The sequence below is a fragment of the Myodes glareolus genome, chromosome 6 (genome assembly GCF_982192425.1).
Source record: "Myodes glareolus chromosome 6, mMyoGla1.1, whole genome shotgun sequence".
Lineage (NCBI taxonomy): Eukaryota > Metazoa > Chordata > Mammalia > Rodentia > Cricetidae > Myodes > Myodes glareolus.
This window is the reverse complement of record NC_142031.1, coordinates 101627206-101649643: the sequence shown is the minus strand read 5'-3', so window position 1 is coordinate 101649643 and position 22438 is coordinate 101627206. Positions and strand designations below refer to the sequence as shown.

The window sequence follows — 22438 nt, the reverse complement described above, 5'->3', positions numbered from 1 at the left end:
ACGGAAGGAACAAAATCCTGTACTCCGATTGTCCCTAGCATATATGGGCGTTTTATAATCTACGATATCACTCAGAGAACATTAGGACAAAAATATTGATCATATATCTGAAGATGAAAAGAAGTTAAGATTAACTAATTATTAAATTTAATTTCTAATTTTGAAGAATTATGAATACAAAGTATGAAAGACTCAATTAAAATAAGTGGCTAGGTAATCTATATATGAAAGGAACGCCCTAGCCTAAGCAATAAATACAACCACATTCAATAAAATGGCTAAACCTTGAAGGATTTAATGACTACATGCTCAGATATACAAGAACAAAATTCAATAATCAGATCCTTTCTTCTGTCCAGTACAAGGACACCAATTTTAGGTTTCTGGAGAGCCAAGTTCTTATCAGATCTCAGAATTAGTAACAATGTGATAATAATATATTCTGACATCCAATGTCAGGTGTAGGCATATTGACCTGAAAATTACCAAGCCCACCTCTAACAGAGTACATCCCTTTCTCTTCTCAGTGCATCTCCCTGCATTTGCTAGTTCTGGCTGGCCCTTCCATTCCTGTTCCCTCCCTCTCGCACGCCCACCCCCACTTTTAGCAGTACTAGGGAGTAAATCTGGAGGGCTCTACACAGCCCCAGCCTTTCTCTACGTCTTCTGATAGACTGTCTAGTTATTCTTCCCCTCTTCCCATGGGTGTGTGTTTGTTTGTATGTGCCGCACACAAGTGAGTGTGTGGTTGTGTGAAGCCATGCATAGACGCAGCAGCCAGGAGACGGCTACCAATCTCTCTCTACCTTCCTGCCTTGAGACGGGGTCTCTCACTGAACTGGAAGTTCACAGCTTTGTGAGGTTGGTTGGACAGCAAGCTCTCAGCGCCTACCTGTCTCAATCTACCCAAGACTGAGGTTACGACCAATGGAAGCCACACCCTTCTTTTTGTGTAACTGGTGGGAATTCAAACTGCAGCTCCAGGATTCCAAGTGTGCCCAACATTTTTTTAGGTCAACTCTGGCGATTATACTGAAGTCCTCCTGGCTGTAACGCAAACACTTTTTCATAAAACTGAGCCACCTCCCCAGTCCAGACTCACAGTTTTTAATCCCCACTCACCTTTTCAGATAGTAAGGTAATTTTTATTACTACATTTTAAAAATTGTTTTTTGAACTGATTTGTGTTGTGTAAACCTGGAACTGGCTGAGTTTCTGGATTAGGGCCATGATAAGAAGTTACTTAGTCACAACAAGTAACAATTTCTAGCAAGGGTTTTAGATTGCAGGAGTTGGGCCTTAGAGAATACAAGATTAACTTAATCCACAACCCTATTTTTAAAATGATTTTAGGATTCTAGGACTTTTTAAAATTTGAATATCTTTAAATAATTTTCTACCAAATGGAAAAAACATCTAACATGATAACATAAACATATTATGGATCTAGGGAAAGCCTAAAATGTTTATATACAAAATGGCTGCAAAAAAAAAAAAAAAAGAAAGCCTAAAATGTAATCTGGCTTTGACACTGTAGGAGCCAGCCATGATGAGCTAAATGTGAACAGATCACCCCAAAGGAAGTTCTTTACTTCCAACCATTATCACCTGCCAGTGTAGGACTCAGCCATCCATAAGTTTAATGGAGGCCTGAGTCTCAGTAGTTTACCCTGAAGCAATACCAGTTGCAGGAAGAACCATAAACTAAGATTATCTGAGCACCACCCAAGAACAGACCATCCAAAGGAAATGCCTAGCGTTCCAACCGCTGTAGATAGGAGAACCTGCCAACACACACTCACCAGGACACCCCTAGACAAATGTCAGCCAATCAGGGGCCCTAGACCTCAGAAACCCCTTACCCCCCAGCTTTACTACTATAAAACCCAACTCTAACTGAGCTCGGGGCTCTCCGTTTATTCCAATACATGGATATGCAGAGAGACCGAGTTGCAAACTTGCATAAAATAAAGGCTCTTTGCTTTTACATACGGGATTTGGTCTCCTTGTTGGCTTTTGGGGGACTTCGTGGATTTGGGCATAACAGACCACATCCATACTTTCTCACTAATTCACAGGATTTTTGTTTTGTTTTGTTTAGTTTTGTTAAACTTTATTTAACTTTATTTCATGCGCATTGGTATAATGATGTCAGATTCTCTTGAACTGGAGCTACAGACAGCTGCGAGCTGCCATGTGGGTGCTGGGAATTGAACCCGGGTCCTCTGTGGGAACAGTCAGTGCTCTTAACCACTGAGCCATCTCACCAGCCCCCAATTCACAGGATTTTTGCTACCATAACATGTAACTAACATCATTTCACAAATGCATAAACTCAACATAAATCTATAGAGAGAGAAAGCAAGAGAATTTATCTGTCCAATGGTCAATAGAACAACCTTGAGAAGAAACAGGAATTCCTGGCTCCTGGAACAGAACCATTCCTCCACATTCCATCCTTTAGGGTTTGTTTGGCTTGGTGTGGCTTTGCTTTTTACAGCAGAGGAAATCCTTTCCACTTTAATTTCAATACACTAAAGTGGTCTCTTGCTCCTGCTGTAAAGTCTACCATACAGCAATCAAATTGAAAAAGTCTGAAACAGATTTCTAAGCATTTGGTGTTAAAGAACGATCAGCCTGAAAGTCAGCCAGAAAGCCACATCAGCATGGACAAAGCTGAAGCATCTCCTAATTCTTAGAGAGTGAACAGGTCTGCTGAAGTGTCAATCATTTTACCAGACAGTATGACTCAAGTGGGTGATTCCCCGTCTATTCCAGAACCTCAGCTGTGGCTCTAAGCTGACAACAGTTAGCAAGGCCGTGTGGAAGAGATGGGCATGATTTAAAAGCGAGCACGTGAGGTACTAGCCTGTCATAGGCGGCGATCATGAAGTTGAGGAGGAGGCTGATGGACTGCCCCACGCTTATTTGGTAGGTGGAAGGAAGGCGCTTGTTCAGCTGATAGTAGATGGAGGAGATGACGGTCTCGAGGCGGGACACGCTGATCTCAGTGCTATGGTCCAGTGTGTTAAGGCCATTGTCTCGGAAAGCTTCAATCATGTTCCAGATATCAACGAGATGAACTAAACCAAAGAAAATAAACTGTCAACAATTTTAAGGCACAGTGTCACCCCACAGTGGACATTTAAACTAATCAACTAATTTTTTAAGCTGAAAATAAAGAAACTCAGCTGGGAGTGGTGGCGCACACCTTTAATCCCAGCACTTAGGAGGCAGAGGCAGGTGGATCTCTATGAGTTTAAGGTCAGTTTGGTCTACAAAGCATATGCCAGAACAAGGCAGAGCTACATAGAGATATGCTAACTCAAAAAAGAAAGGAAGGAAGGAAGGAAGGAAGGAAGAAAGGAAGGAAGGAAGGAAGGAAGGAAGGAAGGAAGGAAGGAAGGAAGAAAGGAAAAGGAAAGGGAAGGGAAGGAAAGAAAAGAAAAAAAGAAAGGAAGAAACTCTTTAGCCAACACTGAGAAACCCATTCCATGACAGGATACAGAATGTTCTCTGTGGACATCAAGGAGTTACCCCAGAACAGGGCTGACCCTGAGACTTCATTCAAGTAACTAGTGTTTCAGATCTTTATAAGTAGTGACTCTGTTACCTTCATCAGTTGATGATATGAAAGGAAAAATAAAGCAAGAATTACTCATAAGAACCTTCCTCTTTTAAAACACAATTTAGACACATTTATTTAAGTGTAGGGCTATTGATAGGCAGGTGGGTGGATATGTGCACGCCACAGCACACATACAGAGGTCAAAGGATGATGTTTAAGCATTGCTTCTCTCTTTCCACCCTGTGGATTCTGGGGATTCAACTCGGGTCATTCATCAGGCTTGGTGACAAGTGCCTTTAACCACTGAGACAGCCCAATTTTCAGCTTGTTTAGCAATTTGCTACATCATCCTGAATCACCTTTATTTTATAATATCAGTCTGGCAACTTCAGCGATATTTTACATCTCAAACTACTCTCTATGGCCAAGAAACTGGAAGTGATTGATGATCAGAGAGTAAGAGCCCTTACTATGCACATGAGGACCTGAGTTCAAATCCCAAGCACCCATGTAAAAGGCCAGGTATGTCACAACCAGGTATATGCTCCTGGCCAGGTCCTGCACAGCTTACACCAGGGTCTAGTCAGACAAAGACTATTGCAGAAAACCACAACCAATCAAAGTGCAGAGGAGAACAAGGGATCGTGTGTGGCAGTCACAACTGATACACCTACAACGTAACTCAGAGAACAGCACAGAAGAGGGGGTGGAAAGTCTACAAGAGTCAGAGGACCAGGAAGTCTGCTATGAGAGTGTGTCTTCTAGCTAGGACAGGAAACTACATCATGAAGTCTCAACAACATGGCCGCTCAAACAAGACCTCAACAAGAACAACACCAAAAGACATGCCAACATGGAAGAAAAAATCTTATGGGGCCTGAACCCTGGACAAAGAACTATAGACAACTAAGGAACCCAGAAACAGGAGAAATCGTCCCAAGGAACGAGCCCCAGCTTGGTTATCTGACACCAAGTACTCAGCTCTGAGACATATAAACACAAGAAACATACAGACTGGGCAAATTGTATTTACATATTTAGGAATACATACACACACAACCACACAACCACAACAGCAACAATTAAAGACAACAAGACAGAGAGACAGTAGGAGGGTACATGGGAAAAATCAGAGAGAGGAAAGGGCAGGGGGGAATAAACTCAATAAAGAACGTATGTATATGCATGTTTTGCCTGCGTGTACACCTGTGCATGAAGAGCACGCAGTGTCCACAGACGCCAAAGGACAAGCAGGAGTCCAGTCCCCTAGAACTGAACCTACAGACAGTTGTTAGCCATCATGTGGGTACTGGGAATAGAGCTCAGGTTTGCTGGAAGGACAGCAAGTGATTTTTAACTTCTGAGCCATCTCTACACCCACAGCGGGACTTACTGTAAAGCTATAATGATGGCGATCAGTTGATGATCCTCCTGGATTCCCCAGGGAACACAGAAGGTTGTCCATGGATGTTCTCACAACACTACTAGGAACCATCTTCTACTCTTTTCCTTTTTAAAAAAAATTGATATCTTTACTTTTATTGTACGAATGTTTTGCCTTGCATGTATGTTTATTCGCCACATGTGTGCCTGATCCCTGTGGAAGTTAGAGGGGGGCATCAGATCCCCTCGAATAGGAGCTACAGGTGGCTGGGTAGCCACTGTGTGGGTGGTGGGCGTTGAACACAGGCCCTCTGCAAGAGCAGCCAGTGCTCTTAACCACTGAGTCTTCTCTCCACCACTATACACGTCTCCTAATGAATGAATGCAGATCTTCAGCAGTAGAAAAAGGGTTGACTTTTCAATAAGAAGTATAAAGGCAACAGAAACAGACACAGACAACACTGAAAGTTAATTCCATTTATTCTGTACATCCACACACAGAAAAACTCACAATAGAATTACAGTACTTGGACAAGGAAAGGAATAAAATTTTTAGAACATTACTATGGTGATTTGAATAAGAATGGACCCATAGGCTCATATATTTGAATGCTTGGTTCCAGGTTGGTAGAACTATTTGGAAAAAATAAGGAGGTTTAGCCTTGTTGGAGGAGGTATGTCACTGGAGGTGGACTCTGAAGTTTCAAACACCCATGTCGTTCTCGGTTAGCTCTCTCTGTCCCATGCTACAGATCAAGATGTTAGCTCTCAGTACTGCTCCGGCATCATGCTTGCCAGTCTGCTGCCATGTTCCCCACTGTGATAGACGTGCCTTTAAAACTGTGAGCCTCCAATAAACTGTTTCTTCTATAAATTGGTTTGATCATGGTATCTTAGCACAGCCACACTCTACACACATCACACTCTCCAAGAATAATTATGGGAAAAATTACAAAACCTTTCAAACAGTCACCCTAAGATAGCAGTTTTCAAACACTCTGGCCACAACCCACACTCACCACACATAGATAGATAGATAGATAGATAGATAGATAGATAGATAGATAGATAGATAGATAGATAGATCACATTATGTAGCCCTGGCTGTCTCAGAACTCATTTGTAGACCAGGCTGGCCTTGAACTCACAGAGCTCTACCTGCCTCTGCTGCCCCAGTGCTGGGATTAAAGGAATGCACCACCACCGCTCAGAAATATTTAAACTCAGTCTCCCTCTCTCCCTGTTACTCATGCACATGCACACACACATCTAGATACACAAGTCTCAAAAGCAGTTTTTAAAACCTCCCTAGCTGCGCTCCGATAGCTTCTTTTTCTCTATTCTTTCACATTATTCACTTTATATTAGTTACAGCCCATCAAAGTGACTTCATGAAGCACTAATCATCCACAATCTGAAAATTAACAGTTTAGAAATGACAATGAAATAAACATGGCTGAAATCCAAGAGGACATGACAAGCTCTAGGAATTTAGGATTTATAAGTCTTTCTTTTTTTTTTAAATTGAGACAGGGTCTCATTATGTAGCCCTAGCTAGCATGGAACTTGATATGTAGACCAGGTTGGCCCTTGAGTTCACAGAGATCTGCCTGCCTCTAAGGTGTGCACCACCACACCCAGAACCTGGCAGGATATTTCTTTTCTTTTTATTTATTTGTTTGTTTGTGTATATAGGTGTTTTATCTGCATGGACATCTACACACCAGAAGAAGGGATCAGATCCTACGGGATCTGATGTTATAGACATTTGTGAGCCACCATGTGGGTTCTGGGAATTGAACTCAGGACCTCTGGAAAAGCTCTTAATCACTGGCCATCTCTCCACTCACCCAACCCCCTTTTTGGGGGGAGGGAGGAAGATTTTCAAGACAGGGTTTCTCTGTAGCTTTTGGAGCCTGTCCTGGAACTTGCTCTGTAGACCAGGCTTGATCCACCTGTTTCTGCCTCCCAAGTACTGGGATTAGAGGTGTGCACCACCGCCACCACCTGGCTCCACCCACCCCCTTTTAAAAGATTTACTTATTTATGTACACAAGAAGGATTTTTAAGTCCCCAGAAGGGGAATCAGATCCTATCACAGGTGGTTGTGAGTCACCATATGGTTGCTGGGAAATGAACTCAGGGCCTCTGAAAGAGCAGCCACTGCTCTTAACCGTTGAGCCATCTCTCCAGCCTGAATCACTTGTTTTTTGGGTTTTTTTTAATCTTTTTTTTTAATATTTATTTATTTATTATGTATACAATATTCTGTCTACATGCATGCCTGAAGAGGGCGCCAGATCCCATTACAGATGGTTGTGAGCCACCATGTGGTTGCTGGGAATTGAACTCAGGACCTTTGGAAGAGCAAGCAATGCTCTTAACTGCTGAGCCACCTCTCCAGCCCCTGAATCACTTGTTTTTAACAAATAGTAAAACTCAGTCTTTTAAAACAGATTTTCCAGGCTGGAGAGACAGCTCCGTGGTTAAGAGTGCTGGCTGCTCTTTCAGACCCCCATTCAATTCCCAGCACCCACATGACAGCTCACATCAAGTTTGCCTTAGCCCTGAGACAAGTTCTCCTTCTTTGTAATTCCAGTTCTGAGAGATCTGACATCCTCACACAGAGACATACACGCAGACAAAACACCAATGCACATAAAATAAAAATAAATCTTTTATAAAAAAAACAGATTTTCTAATTTTTAGACTAATGTTCTCTCCATTCTATAAACCAGTTTCTCACTGACACATGCACATACATGCACAGCAATCCTGGAACGATTCACCTTCACAGACAGTGAAAGAATATTCATGTATACATAAATTTGTACATATTTTATAATCCACATGATAGCCATTACTTACTAAAAGAAGTTGATTTGTGTTATACAAAATTCGATCAAGAAAATCAAATTTCACTGTATCTGTATCAAAACACCAAGGCCTTTCTTTCCGCAGCTAGTAACTATATTAATTTTGAACAAATGACTTTCTCCTACTTAAATAGCATGACTACTCTGTCCCCTCAGAACTTGTAACTAATTCCAAGTCCTAATAACTGGAGCTGATTCCATAGCTTAGCGAGTAAAGGCTGAGGCAGGCTTCACAGCTCAGCAAAAAAGGCTGGAGCAGGCTCCACAGCTCAGCAAGTAAAAGCACATGTGCAAACCTTGAGGATCTGAGTTTGGAATCTGGAACCCACATGGTGGAAAGAAAGAAATGGTTCCTCCTAGAAGTTGTCCTCTGTCCTCCGTGAACTATATCATGAACATACACACACATGCACACACAGAGAGACATATAAAATAAATAAAAATATAATAAAAGACAGATTCCAGCAACATTACTTATAATATCAATTTTATTGAGCATTTTAAGGGAAACAGGAATATATCGACAAATGCATTCCATTTACAAAGCTTGTATTCTGATAAATATTCGAGATAAAGAGAATTAATTTGGGCTGGAGAGTTGGGTCAGTGGCTAAGAGCACTTACTGCTCTTCCATAGGACCCAGGTTCAGATCCCAGCACCCATGTCAGGTGGCTCGCAGCTGCCACTAACCCCAGCTCTAAAGGATCCTATGCCTCTGGCTGCTGTGGAATAATCGTTTTGTGCACTGTGAAGATGTGTCTTTGCCAAGGCACCTTCTGACTGATTTAACAAAAGGCTAAATGGCCAATAGTTAGGAAGGCAGAGGTAGGCAGGAGAGCCAGACAGGGAGAACGATAGGAAGAAGAGGACTGGAGTTGCCAGCCAGACACAGAGGAAGCAGAAGATAAATATGCCATGCTGTAAAAGGTACCACCATGTGGTATAACACAGATAAGAAATAGGGGTTATTTTTAGTTATAAGAGCTAGTCAGTAATAAGCCTAAGCTATCAGTTGAGCATTTATAATTAATAATAAGTCTCTGTGTGGTTATTTGGGAGCCAGCTAGTGGGACAGAGCTGAATGGCGGAACAGAAAAGCTCCGCCTACATCTGGCCTCTGGGGGCATTTGTACTTGTGTGCACGAACTCGGATGCAGACATACACTTATACACATAATTTAAGAATAATAAAGATAAATTCTTTACAAAAAGACAGAGTTCAACTAACCTTATAGTATGCTTGGAAGATATCAAAATTATTTCATAATTTCATAATTCCAAAAACCCTATCTGCCCATCAAAGAAATAAGAAATAACTTACGGTTGCATCGCTTCTGTACAAATCGTAACTTGCAAGCTGTTCTGTAAGTTGACAGTCGTATGACATCAAAATTCTGAGCACCTAGGAAGAGGACACAGGAAAAGCTGAGCTGTGCTGAGCAGTTTGTTGCTGTACTGTAGAAGTGTGGTTCCACTGTGATACACACGGAGAGGAAAGAAGAAACAGCGTGCCTGTGCACACAACATGCCGAGACATTGCCAGTGTTGTCTTAGGCTACACACGAGAACTCCGAGAGGAGGAACACTCGGTGTCTTTAGTCAGTGAGCTGCAGGATTAGGAAGGGACAGCAGAGGGTAACACAGAAGATGGTGGAGTCAAGAAAGTAAACTCCAGCACTGGAGAGACAGAGGCAAACGGATCTCTGTGAGTTCAAGGCCAGCCTGGTCTACAGAGCGAGCTCCAGCACAGCCAGGGTTACAAAGAGAAACCCTGTCTCGAAGAACAAAAACAAAAAAAGGAGGAGGAGGAAATAAACTCCAAGCCAGAATCTGGATTACACAGTGAGACCCATCTCAAAGGGGAGCAGACAAAAAGAGATCTCTAAGTTGCAGCCGCAGTCTGACTACAAACCTGTCTGTGGCCATGCTGCCTATCTCTTTCTCAGCGTGTGGCTGCACAGGTAGAGGGAACTGTAACCGCTCGCCCTAAGGTCTCCTCCTCACTCTGCAGCGGCTTGTCCTTTTCTAAAGTTGGACACAATGGTATTTCTTTGCTTCTAACATACTGTACCTCTTCCCCCCAAAGAACTACCACCACCTCAAGTGCTGGGGACTGAGCCCAGGGAATACGCTCAGCCAGCGCTCTACCACAGAACTACACCATCACACATTTTTTATTCAACCAAGTCTCACGAAGTAGCATTGGCCTTGAGCTTACTTCGTACTCAGCCTGACCCCAACCTTGTGATCTTCCTTGCCTCACCCTCCTGACTGCTGCAATGGCAGGCAGGGAGTATCAGAGCTGGCTGTTATATCTTCCTATCAAGAAGTAAAAATTGCCAACTGTGGTGGCACACATCCTTAATCACAGCACTTGAGAGGCAGAGGCCAGCAGACCTCTGATTTCAAGGCCAACCTGGTCTACAAAGCAAGATCCAGGCCAGCCTGGACTACATAATGGGACTCTGCCCTTCCTCTCGGCCTCAAAAAAAAAAAGTAAAAATTAGATTTGATTTTTAAAAAGTATTTCCTTTCCCTTGTATTTGAATGTGGTGGCTAACAACCATCTGTAGCTCCAGTTCCAAAAGATCCCATGCTGGCTTCTAGACTCCACAGACATACAATGATGCACAGACGTATATGCAGGCAAAATATCCAAGCACATAAAATAAAAATAAAGTTAAAAAAGAAAAAAGAACAGAACCCAGAGCCACGAAGAGTGGCTCATGCCTCTAATCTCAGCACTTAAAAGACTGACATAGGAAGATTGCCACATGAGCTAGAGTGAGATCCTAAATAAATGCCACTGCCGGCAGAAGAAGCAGACATATAGGGAGCCAGAAGACTCCCCACTTGCTCCCTCTCTCTCACCGTGCAGGACCCTGCTGGTAAGAACGTCTCCAGATATGGCCCTGCAACTCAGGCTAGATCCATGAGCCAAATAAACTTTCCTTTTTTACTTAGCCCACATATTGCATTATTAGAAACAGAAATGAACTAAAACATAGAGTTCATATAACAATGTGTCTGTGTTGCTTAAACTATGGTAAGCACTTCAAACAAATTTTTTTCCACAAGAATAGTACACAGGACCCATAGGTCAGCGGGTATTAATCCTCGACAGATCTGACCTCCACATGTCTGCCGCAGTGTGCCTTCACACACACAGAACAGAGTATGGCATGGGCACAGCATCAACGACTCTTCCCTCTTGGCAGGAGGATTAAAAACCCTGGGGAGAAATGGAGCCTTGAGAGAAAGACCACTGAAGGGTAACTACCTCAGTGAGTGAGCCAGGAAAACTGCAGACAAAATCACAAAGAGAAATGTAAGAGGAACAAGCCTGGCTCCCCCTAGATTTACATCTTAGAATATCTGGATTTACCAACTACTGAAATAGCTAAGCAGTTAAGAGCACTTATTGCTGTTGCAGAGGTCCAGAGTTCAGCTCTCAGCACCCACACTAGGGGGCTCACAACCACTTGTATGTAACTACTGCGCCAGGAAATCTAAAGCACCCACTCGGACACACATATGCACAGTCTTAAAATCCGGATTTAACAACAACAACAAAAATACGGCAAGGGAAAGAAAAATAATAAAATGGCCTGTATTTCCAAGAGTGATTATAAAAATAATGACAAATTTCAAAAGACATCATGTACTTCATAAAGAAGGTACTCTACAAGAGCCTAATGCACCTATATTTTGAATTAATAAGCTTTATATTAGTTGATATTATAACTTCTAAGATAACTAGCCAGGCGGTGGTAGCACACGCCTTTAATCCCAGAACTCGGGAGGCAGAGGCAGGTGGATCTCTGTGAGTTCAAGGCCAGCCTGGTCTACAAGAGCTAGTTCCAGGACAGGCTCCAAAAACTACAGGAAAACCTTGTCTCAAAAAACCAAAAAAAAAAAAAAAAACCAAAAAAAAAAAAAAAAGATAATCAAAGAAGAATCTCAGTCACAATCAAGTAAAGGGAGATGAAAGCAGGAAAACAGTAATAAAGGACTAAACTGTACTGGGGAGATGGCTCAGTCAGCAAAGTGCTAGTTACACAAGCACGAGGACCTGAGTTCAGATCCTCAGTATCCGTATAAAAAGCCAGACACGGTATCATGTCCTTGCAATTCCAGTGCCAGGGATGCAGAGACAAGATGCATCCTTACGACTTATCGGCCGGCTAGCCTGTAATCCCTGAGCCTCAGGCCCCAGTGAGAAACTCAAAAAAATAAACAAAACAAAATGCAAATTTACACACACATGCAACCAGTATCTACACAAATACACACATATGCACACACAGGCTTGACAGGACTGAAGTACAAAGTCATAAAAAATAAAATGTAATAATGTTGATATACAGAGGTTAAACAGAATAAAGCAATAATGAGGCAAACGTTGTCATACTGGCTCCCACGCCCCTACCCTGATACTGAAGACTGAACCTGGGTCTCACTGTATGCTAACTCTCCACTGCACTATATCCCCAGCCCCAGATTGTAAAACAATCTACTGTTTATAGGACACGCACGCTAGGCATGACACACAGAAGCTCGCTTAGTTACACTGACAGGCAATCAAACACCAGAGAGAGATGGAAGAGTGTGGTAACACAGTCTAAGAATGGGGTTGTGCAAGGGGAGTTCTGAGAGCTTGTGATAACAGTCCAAGATAAAAAGAGAAGTTTTGTGGCTTCAGTTTCTTCAAAACACGGAACTGTTCTTGGATTGTGTTTTTGTGCCCCTTCCAGGCGTAGCAGAGGGGAGTGCGTTTGCTTCAGATTATTCATAAATGGCCACTGCTATTTATCTGCATCCCCTATGGAAGACATGACTCTCCCATGTGCCTGCCCATCACATGCATTTGCCTCATATGCTGGAGGTCCAATGTTGACTGCCTAGCACTGACAAAAATAAAAATAAAAATAAAGAAGGTGCGTGTCAATTAAAAACCTGAAGCTGCCGGGCTCTGAGACAAACTAAATCTTATATGTTCATAAGCTGATCATCTCGGGCAACAAAACATTAACACAAGCCATGAAATAGAAATTGGGAACTTGTGAATTAGGCAAGAAACAGGCCCAGAGGCATATTTTGGAGCTAGAACTCTCTTAGGAAGTTAATAAGGAACAACTAAACTAATTCTGAGCAAGGATATGACATGAACTTACATGGTTAAATCTAGATCACAAATCTAGATCTGGAAGTATCAGAAGCTTAATGCTTTAGGTCAAAACAGAACAACAGGAGGGCTGGAGAGATGGCTCCACAGTTCAGAGCACTGGCTGCATTTCCTGAGGACTCAAGTTTTATTCCTAGCACACAACGGTTATAACTCTAGCTCTAGGTCAACTTGACATAAGTGAGAGTTACTTGAGAGTCAACTGAGAAATGGCCTCCATAAGATCAACCTGGAGCAAGACTAAAAGGCATTTTCTTAATAAGTGATTGACAGGGGAGGGCCCATCCCATGGTGGGTGGTGCCATTCCTGGGCTCGTGATCCTGGGTTCTATAAAAAGGCAGGCTAGGCAAGCAAGGGAAAGGAATCCAGTAAGCAGCATCCTCCATGACCTCTGTATCAGTTTCTGCCTCCAGGTTCCTGCTCTGAGTTCCTGTCCTGATTTCCTTCCGTCATGGACTGCTATCTGGAAGTATATGCTGAAATAAACCCTTCCCCCAAAAGTTTCATCACAGCAGTAATATCCCTATCTACAACATCCTCTGACCTCTACATGCACACTATGGAATGTCAACAAGGCAATAAAGAAATGTAAAGTCCCAGAGACTCTTAAAAGTTTTTAAATGAGGGGACTGGAGAAATGGCTCAGTAGTTAAGAGCACTGGCTGCTTTTCCAGAGGACCCGGGTTCAACTCCCAACATCTACATGGCAGCTCACAACTGTCTATATAACTCCAGTGCCAGGGGATCTGACCCTCATGCCAATGAACATAAAAAATAATAAAAAAAAATTAATGAAAAAAAGAAACTTGCCTAAAGTTATACATATATAATGTTATATTCCTAAGGCCCATTAAGCATGGGACCCAAGATCCAAACGAGGCATTCTAACTGCACAGCCTGTGTCTGAGGGGCAGATCCAGGAAACAATTATAGAGCCAGTCATGGGCGCACACACCTATAATCCCAGCAGTTAAGAAGCTGAGACAAGAGGATGGTGAGTTCAAAGCCAGTGAGGACGACTCCTGGTGAAAAGGGGTAAGACAGGAGGGGGATGGGAGAGACAGTGCACAGGTCTCATGGAAGCTCAGCTGCACTTTGTTTCTTTGGGGTGAGACAGAGAGAAGCGCCTGCCTTAAATAACTAGCAATCTGGGTCAATTCCTCTGTCAGTCCCAGCATTTCTTCTCTACGACCTCTAACAGTTAGCAAGCCTAAACCTCTGAGCTGAGCCTAACTCTGCCTCCACTGACTCAGTCGCTACAGATTTAAACAGTGCTGAGAGTCGAAAGATCTTTTGAAATGTCACCTGTTAATTATATCGTAACAGGCAGAACTCTGGAATTCTTCAAGTACCTCGTGGACTATCCTAGTCTGGGCTTCTGCCTCCCATTTCCTGATTCAACCATGCAGTACCAGTTTTGTAACTGGACAGCCAAAGCTGTCCTTGAACTCATGTTTCTCCTGCCTCACCTCGGAGCACTCAGATGGCAGGCACATTCCCAGACCCATGAAATGTTTTTAAAAGGCTTATACCAGGCGGTGGTGTCGCATGCCTTTAATCTCAGCCCTCGGGAGGCAGAGGCAGGTGGATCTCTGTGAGTTCGAGGCCAGCCTGGTCTACAGCATGAGTTCCAGGACAGCCAGGGCTGCACAGAGAGAGAGGAAAAAAAAAAGTTTTGCAAAGACTAATCCAGAACAATACTATAAAGGAATTTGAGACCCAACAAGTGTGAGACGGTTGGTCTCATATGGTCAAAGTCACACAGACATATAATTAAAAAACAAAACACTGGGAACCACCCAATTCCTCCAGGCCATGTTCTGGGATTTTCTTTTTAAATGTCACAATATAATTTTAAACAGAAGATTTTTAAGTGGGTAGCAAAGTTTTTTCATTTTGGTTTTCCAATGGTTCTAACGCTTAGTTCTTTCTACTGCAAGCCTGATATCTAGTAAAAAGATAATTTATGTAATGTATTAATTATTAACTACTTATCGCCACTTGCAAACTTATGGTAGCAATAGTTACAGAAAGAGTTCCAAACAGTAGGCATGACTTAAAGTCACAGATATTCCATTCTGCCTTAATGATCTTGACTAGGAAAGCAATTCAAAGCACTTGGGAGGCAGAAGCAGGCAAGAGCTCTGTAAGTTCAATGCCAGCATGGCCATCATAGTAAGTTCCTAGCTACCCAGAACTATACAGTAAGACCCTGGAGAGACAAGTAAGGGGATTGAGAGAAAGAAGAAAAAAACATCAACTCAAGTCTCAAGCAATTCAAGTAAAATATTTGCTGTGGCTTAGAGTCCTCCAACTCCGTGATTATGTAACTTCCGTTCTTCCCTTTCCGAGGCTTCTAACACACAGTTTCTAATTGATTAAAACTCAAAACCGGGTGGTGGTGGTGGTGGCGCATGCCTTTATCCCAGCACTTGGGAAGCAGAGGCAGGCGGATCTCTGTGAGCTCAAGGTCAGCCTGGTCTACAGAGCGAGTTCCAGGACAGCCAGGGCTACACAGAGAAACCCTGTCTAGGAGAAAGGAAGGATATACATACATACATACATACACACACACACACACACAACCCCCCCCCCAGTATTGCATGTGTGGGAGCCCTGGACACTCACGCATTTCTATGAAGAGCTGTCTCTTCTCTGCCATGGTCTTCCTCTTGTTCCCACTTTCCTCAATCATCCTAGAGATGAAGAAAGACATTATGAGCCAGGATATGAAAATGACGACTCAACCAAGTACTTATCACTAAGCTGTGAGAGGTGCAGGAAACCACAATGAACCTTCTACAGCAGCATCAGTAAATACAGTGGGGCCTCCACTGAAAGGTGAGCCGTTCTCCCATCACCTAGCAGCTTATCAAAGACGCTGAGCAGTCAGTACTACAGGAGCTGGCACGTTTAGTTCCTGAGCTAGAAATGTGGACTGCTTTTCTTTTCTTTAGGGACTCATACTTTCATTCAGGCTGCTCCAGACCTCACAATAGAGCCCAGACTGACCTTAAATTCATAGCTATTCTCCTGCCCCAGCCTTAGGAGTGCTGGAATTACAGGCATACATGGCCATGCCTAGCTAAGGATGTCATTGTTTCAACTTGATTATTTTCTTTACAGAGCCCTGAGTATATTGAAACAGTTTCTTCTACCACCACTGTTTTGCATATATTAGTATGTTACTAAATATGATTTCAGATACAACAGAATGAAAACCCACAGTAAAGAACATGAGAGTTTTCCACTTATACACAAAAGATAGACAAAATCTTATGGCTTGGGGGAAACAATATTAAACAAAAAGATATTTATCTCCGAGCTAAGGAGCTCCTCAGAGGGACCTTCCTATCACATAGCAATAGCAGTCATTGCTGACACTTAGGCTGTGCCTCACATGTGTGGAACCAAGTGTCAGTTCCCAGCTACCTGAGAGGCTGAGACAGGAGAATTTTTAGACAACATGGAAAGACTCCGTCTCAAAAACAAAAGCAACAGCATCATTTGCATTCCTCTGGGGTCTATTCGGCCCCCACAAATATCCCACATGCCTGCTTTATTATTACTGTTGCTCCTGCTTCACAGATTAGGCAACAGACACCGAGAAAGCTAACTTGCTAAAGGGCACTTAGATCAACACCAGTGTGATCGCAACCCTCTTGAACATAGTTTTCATGTAATTGTTGTTTACAGATATCTGGATCGCTGAAGTCTAAAAAGCTAGACCACTACCCATTAAACAGACCGGTTTGTGCCAAGTTATCCTGAACATAAACCAGATGATTACCCTGAGTAGATTAAACTGTTATAAATCACTCTCGAGTATGATTAAATTGTTATATATTAAACTAGTACAAGCCATTCTCAAATATCTTATGATCACAAACTAAATAACAACTATATAAACTGCACATTCACGAAAACAAGTTGCCTGCCTGGTTATAGCAAGTTTAGTTACACCCTACAGAGACTTCTAAATGTAAACATATTCCTTAACATCCCGTAAATAAGATTTTGGTCAAGGTCATGGAAATGTTATCGGGGATGTTTCAACACACATCATGGTTACAATTTACCCCAAATTTTTTTTTCAACCAGACCGAGATGTGACTGAACAGAATTCTAAACAGAAAGTAAGTCAAAGAAAAAGCAGCCAGAAACAGAAAAACAATCTAATAAAATCCAGGACTTAAAGAAAAAGCAGGAGTTGGTTCCAGTAGCCTGTAATTACAGAGGGAAGTGGCCACTCAAAAGCTTGCAACTCCCTTCTCCCAGACTTGGTCTCTCACAAGGGCAACTGCTAATACAGATCGCAACGGAATAACCACCATGTCCTGTATGAGGTCTCTCACAAGTTACACCCTCTATCTGCTTTAGTATTCCTTTACTTCACTTTTCTCAAAGCAGAAAAAGCAAATTCCTAGAGATGGCTGAATGCTTAATGGCAGTTTTCTAAAATTTCGTTTTTATTTCCAGATTAATCGTGGGACGCAATCTATATCCTGGGTCATCTAGATGGCCCAACTGCCAGGCAATTTCAGCACCCACCACCGCATGTAAAACTGCTAGTGGCCAGCAGCTGGCGAACTACAGGACCACACAGGACTACACTTTCTTGGGCAAGTCGGACCTGCCATCTGCTTCTGCAACACAGCCACACCTAGCCAGTTCTGTTTCCTTTTTCATTTTAGGAGAGTATGAGGGCTAGACAAGGTCTCACGTAGTCCAGGTTAGCCTCAAACTTGCTATACAACTGAGGAAAACCTTGAATTCCTAATCCTCCTGCCTCACCTCCTAAATGGTGGGATTACAGACATGAGGTTTTATTTTTGTTGTTGTTGTTGTTGTTGTTGTTGTTGTTGTTTGAGACAGGGTTTCTCTGTAGCTTTGGTGCCTGTCCTGGAGCTAGCTCTTGTAGACCAGGCTGGCCTCGAACTCAGAGATCCGCCTGCCTCTTCCGCCCAAGTGCTGGGATTAAAGGGGTGTGCTACCACCGCCCGGCCAGACGTGTTTTTATACCTGGCCTCATCACTTTATTATCTATGGCAGAATTTCTGTATTCATACAACAGTGGCAGACTACTGTGCAGGCTACAGAGAACTTCTGGCCTCAAAAATCTAAAGTAAAATTTACTATCTGGCCCTGTAAGAAAAAGTTTGCCAATCTTATTTATAGCAATAATAATTAACATTGAATTACTACATGACTGGCTACAATTAGGCTAACATGTGCCCATTGTCAAAATAAAACAACCACACCATGGCCTTTACTTCAGTTCCATTACTGAACGTCCACCCTTGGAGAAGTACTTTAATCACCCTAATATGCATTACTTGTTGCTAAAATGGCATAAAAATCATAGACACTTCACCAAGTATTATGGTTTATATGTGAATGCCCTGCAGAGGTTTCTGCATCTGAACACTTCCTCCCCAGCTGGTGGCACCGTTTGTGGAACTTTGAAGCTAGCCTAGCTAGCAGAAGCGGTTGCAGGAAGCCAGTCTGAAGGAGTTATCCGCACATCTCTCTGCTTCCCATCTGCAAATACAATGTGACCACCTGCCTCAAGCTCCAGTAATCACTATGGACTGGACCCTCATATTGTGGTCCAAAATAAACCCTCTCTTGTATTGCTTTAGTCAGGCATTTTTGAATCATCAACAAGACAAGTAATTAATACATCCAGCTTTTATTTGTTTTTGTATACTTGTTTTCAAAAGAAAGGTGAAAAAAACCTCAAAGGGAAGAGACGTGGAAGAGAGAAGAAAAGATGAAAACCCAGTATGAAAATGCTTCAATAATTTACATTGTATTGTAGAAGTAAACTGTATACTTCAGAGGTTTGAAAAAGAATGAAGCAGGAGCTGAAGATATGGCTAAATGGGGAGCCTGCTTGCTGCAGAAATATAAGGACCTAAGTTTAGATTCCCAGCACCCACGTAAAAGAAGCCAGGTGAGGTGGTGTGTACCTGTAATCCCCAGTGCTAGGGGTGAGAGGTGGAAGAAGCTGATCTCAGCAGCTCAGTAGCCAATCAGTGAGCTCCAGCTCAGTGAGGGACCCAGTCTCAAAAAATAACAGGAAGAGTAATAGAGTAAGACACCTAACATCAATCTTGTAGAAGCACCAAGGTAGCCCATGCATATACAACATCCCCTAACACACATACATTTAATGATGTGGCTACGATCAATTTATGAAAAGACACTGGAGACATGTCAATCGGAAACAAGGAAACAGTAACAATGCGGGAGATGTCCTGGCGGGCCATCCCTTCCCCAGGTGGCTTACTTACTTTCCTATTGCTGGGAACTGGCGATCTTGCAACAGCTGCACTTTTCCCTTCAAGCTGGCTGAACATTCTCTAGCCAAGAAACCTGCAAAGTTACTCACTCCCATAGGGCAATAGACAGCTGCAGCAGATGACAGATAAGTCCTAAACACCCAGCCCAAGAGAGTTCTGGATCCTGGAATTTGGGGTAAATCTATAACCACCTCAGCCACCAAGCACAACGACACACAGGAAATATGCCTAAGCAGCTGGACTAAAGTGACCACCCAAGAAGGCATGTTTACTGCTTTCTCACATAGCCCCAGGCCTGAACTCCAAACTGCCAGACTCCCCACACAGAGCCCTAGAGCACATGCTAAAAAAAAAAAAAACACTCAGGAAAGCCCTCTGGTTTGCTTGCAGAGAAAGCTAAAGCAGAGTGGAAGAAATCCCCCCAGCTTCTTTTCCTCTCCTCCTTCCTTCCCTCTTACCCCTGCTCCCACGCAATCTCATACTGAAGATAACAGAAGCAGAAAAGGCAGCTGCTATGGAAAACCACAGGAGTTAAAACGGCCAAGGGAAAGGGAAATGAAAAGAGAGAAATAAACCTGTCTTTGTTCATCCTGACATGATCATCTACACACAGAACACCCAACAGAACCATCAAAATCTGCCAACTGATAAGCAATTATAGCAAGAGTAGCGGATACATGATCAATACACAAAAAAACTATCCATTTCCTATGAGCAAGAAACTGGAATATGAAATTAATAACCATTGCATAAAAATGAATAATAAAATTTTCAATTTTATTAAAAAATAAAAATAGAGGTACTGGAGAGATGGCTCAGGTTACGAGAGCACTTGTTGCTCTTGCAGAGGACCCAAGTTTGATGCCTGCACCCACATGGTAGCTCACACTAATCATAACTCCAATTCGAGGGCATTCGATGTCTTCTTCTGACTTCCACGGGCACCAAGCACATATATGCATGCACATATAAAATAAAAAATGAATAAAGCTAGTAAAGTAAGTTTTAAGCATACCACTTAGGCTATGATCCCTCAAAAAATACAAATACTTCCTGCAAATACAGCAAAGCATGTACAAGACCAATGTGAAGAAACCCATAAAACTGGTGAAAAAAATCAACATAAAACTAAATAAATGACTTAGACTCCAAGTTCGTAAATAAGAAGAACAGACATTGTCAGGACGCCAGTTTCTTTAAACTCAATCTATAGATTCAATGGAATCACAACCAAACTCCCAGCAAGTTACTTGGTAAATATCAACAAACTCACCCTAATGTCTACACAGAAGACAAACACCTAAGAAGAGCTATGATATCTTTAAAACAAATAAATAAACAAAGAGCTGGAGGCCAGACAGCACCAGCCTCAAGACTAACTATCAAAAGGCAATCCAGTGGGGGAAAGTGGTCTTTTCAACAAAACGTACTGAAAGAATTGGATGTCCAATTTCCACAAGCAAAAACATTCATCTAAATGCAGATTTTATACCTGTCACAAAAATTAACTCGAAATGGCCTAATGTTAAAACATAAAACTATACAATGCCTAGAAATCACAAGAGAAAACGAACAACCTGGGGTTATGGTAAAGACGCTGTTTTTTTGTTTCCTCAGATAGGGTCTCACACCTAGGTTGGTTTGAAACTTAGCTAGGTAGTCCAGTCTTGGTCTCCGCCTGTGGTAATCCTCCTGCCTCAGCCTCCCAGGAGCTGAAACTACAGGTGTGGGCCACCACATTCAGCAGATAATGAGTCTGTGTGTATGGATGTGTGTGTGTGTGTGTGTGTGTGTGTATGGGTGTGGTGTGGGTGTGTGGGTGTGGTGTGTGCAGGTCTGTGTGCATGGGTGTGGTGTGGGGGTGTGTGGTGAGTATGTGGGAGTGTGGGTTTGTGTGGTGTGTGTGTGGGTCTGTGTTCATGAGTGTGGTATAGGGGGTGTGGTGTGAGGGGGAGTGTGTGTGTGTGTGCAGGTTTGTGTGTGCATGGGTGTGGTGTGGTGTGTGCATGTGTGTGGGGGGTGTGGCATGGGGGTGTGTGGGTGTGGTGTGTGCGGATCTGTATGCATGGTGTAGTGTGGGAGGTTTAGTGTGTGGGGGTGTGGGGTGTGTGTGCGGGTCTGTGTGTGCATGAATGTGATATACGGGTATGGGGAGGAGTGTGGGGGTGTGGAAGTGTGGAGTGTGCGGGTCTGTGTGTGCATGGGTGTGGTATGGGGGGGTATGGTGTGTGTGGGTGTGGTGCGTGCGGGTCTGTGTGTGCATGGCTGTGGTGTGGGGGTGTAGCGTGTGTGCGGTGTGTGTGCAGCATATTTATGTATGGTGTAAGTCTCTGTGCCCATACTTGCAGAGGCTAGAAGACACCGGGTGCTGTGCTCTATCACTCTCAACCTTAATTCTCTGAGACAGGGTCTTTTACTGAACCTGGAGATCGGCTTGCAAACAGCAGACCCCAGAAATCCTCCTGTCTCTGTTCCTTCCTCCCTCCAATGCTGGAGTTATAAGTGCACACATGGCCAGGCATGGCTTCATCCGCAGAAGCTTGAGTCCTCGTGTTTACACAGCAAGCATTCTCCCCCCGAGCCGCCTCTCCAGTCCTGGGGAGGGCTCTTTAGGTATAATACCACTGGCCGAACCAAAGAAAAAACTGTTAAACAAGATTTCACTAAAAGTAAAAGGTTAGGGCCAGGTGTGGGGGTGCACACCTTTCCAGCACAGAGAAGGCAGAGGTAGGTGGAGCTTTGTGAGTCTGAGGGCAGCCTGGTCTACAGAGTGAGTTCTAGGTCAGCCAAGGCTATAATAGGGAGACTCCCCCATCTCAAGAAACAAAACAAAAATAGCAACAACAAAAGAGTCTCTGGCCTCCACAGACATGTTCACGTGTGCCTGCACACTCACACACAAGCACATAAAGAAAATTAAAACCAAGAGACAGCACTATATGCCTGTGAAAACAGCCGAAGAGGAGAACAGACGAAGCCAGGCACTAATGAAGATGCAAAGCTGTTAGTCCACACACTGTGAAGACAGTTGGCCAGTTCTTACACAACGAGATATGCTATTAACATACAATCCTTGGTATTTAGGCAGAGATGCTGAAAATGGACATCTACAAAAAAAC

General features: G+C 43.0%; 1 protein-coding gene across 1 annotated transcript in view; it reads right to left on the bottom strand.

The window, feature by feature from the left end:
- Dtnb (dystrobrevin beta) overlaps positions 1 to 22438 on the bottom strand; it is a 201445-nt gene that overhangs the window by 166348 nt on the left and 12659 nt on the right. Inside the window, 3 exon segments of the mRNA XM_085691200.2 lie at positions 2870 to 3083; positions 9150 to 9230; positions 15643 to 15710. Of these exon segments, the coding sequence (XP_085547326.1) occupies positions 2870 to 3083; positions 9150 to 9230; positions 15643 to 15709 (362 nt within the window). The 5' untranslated portion in view covers position 15710.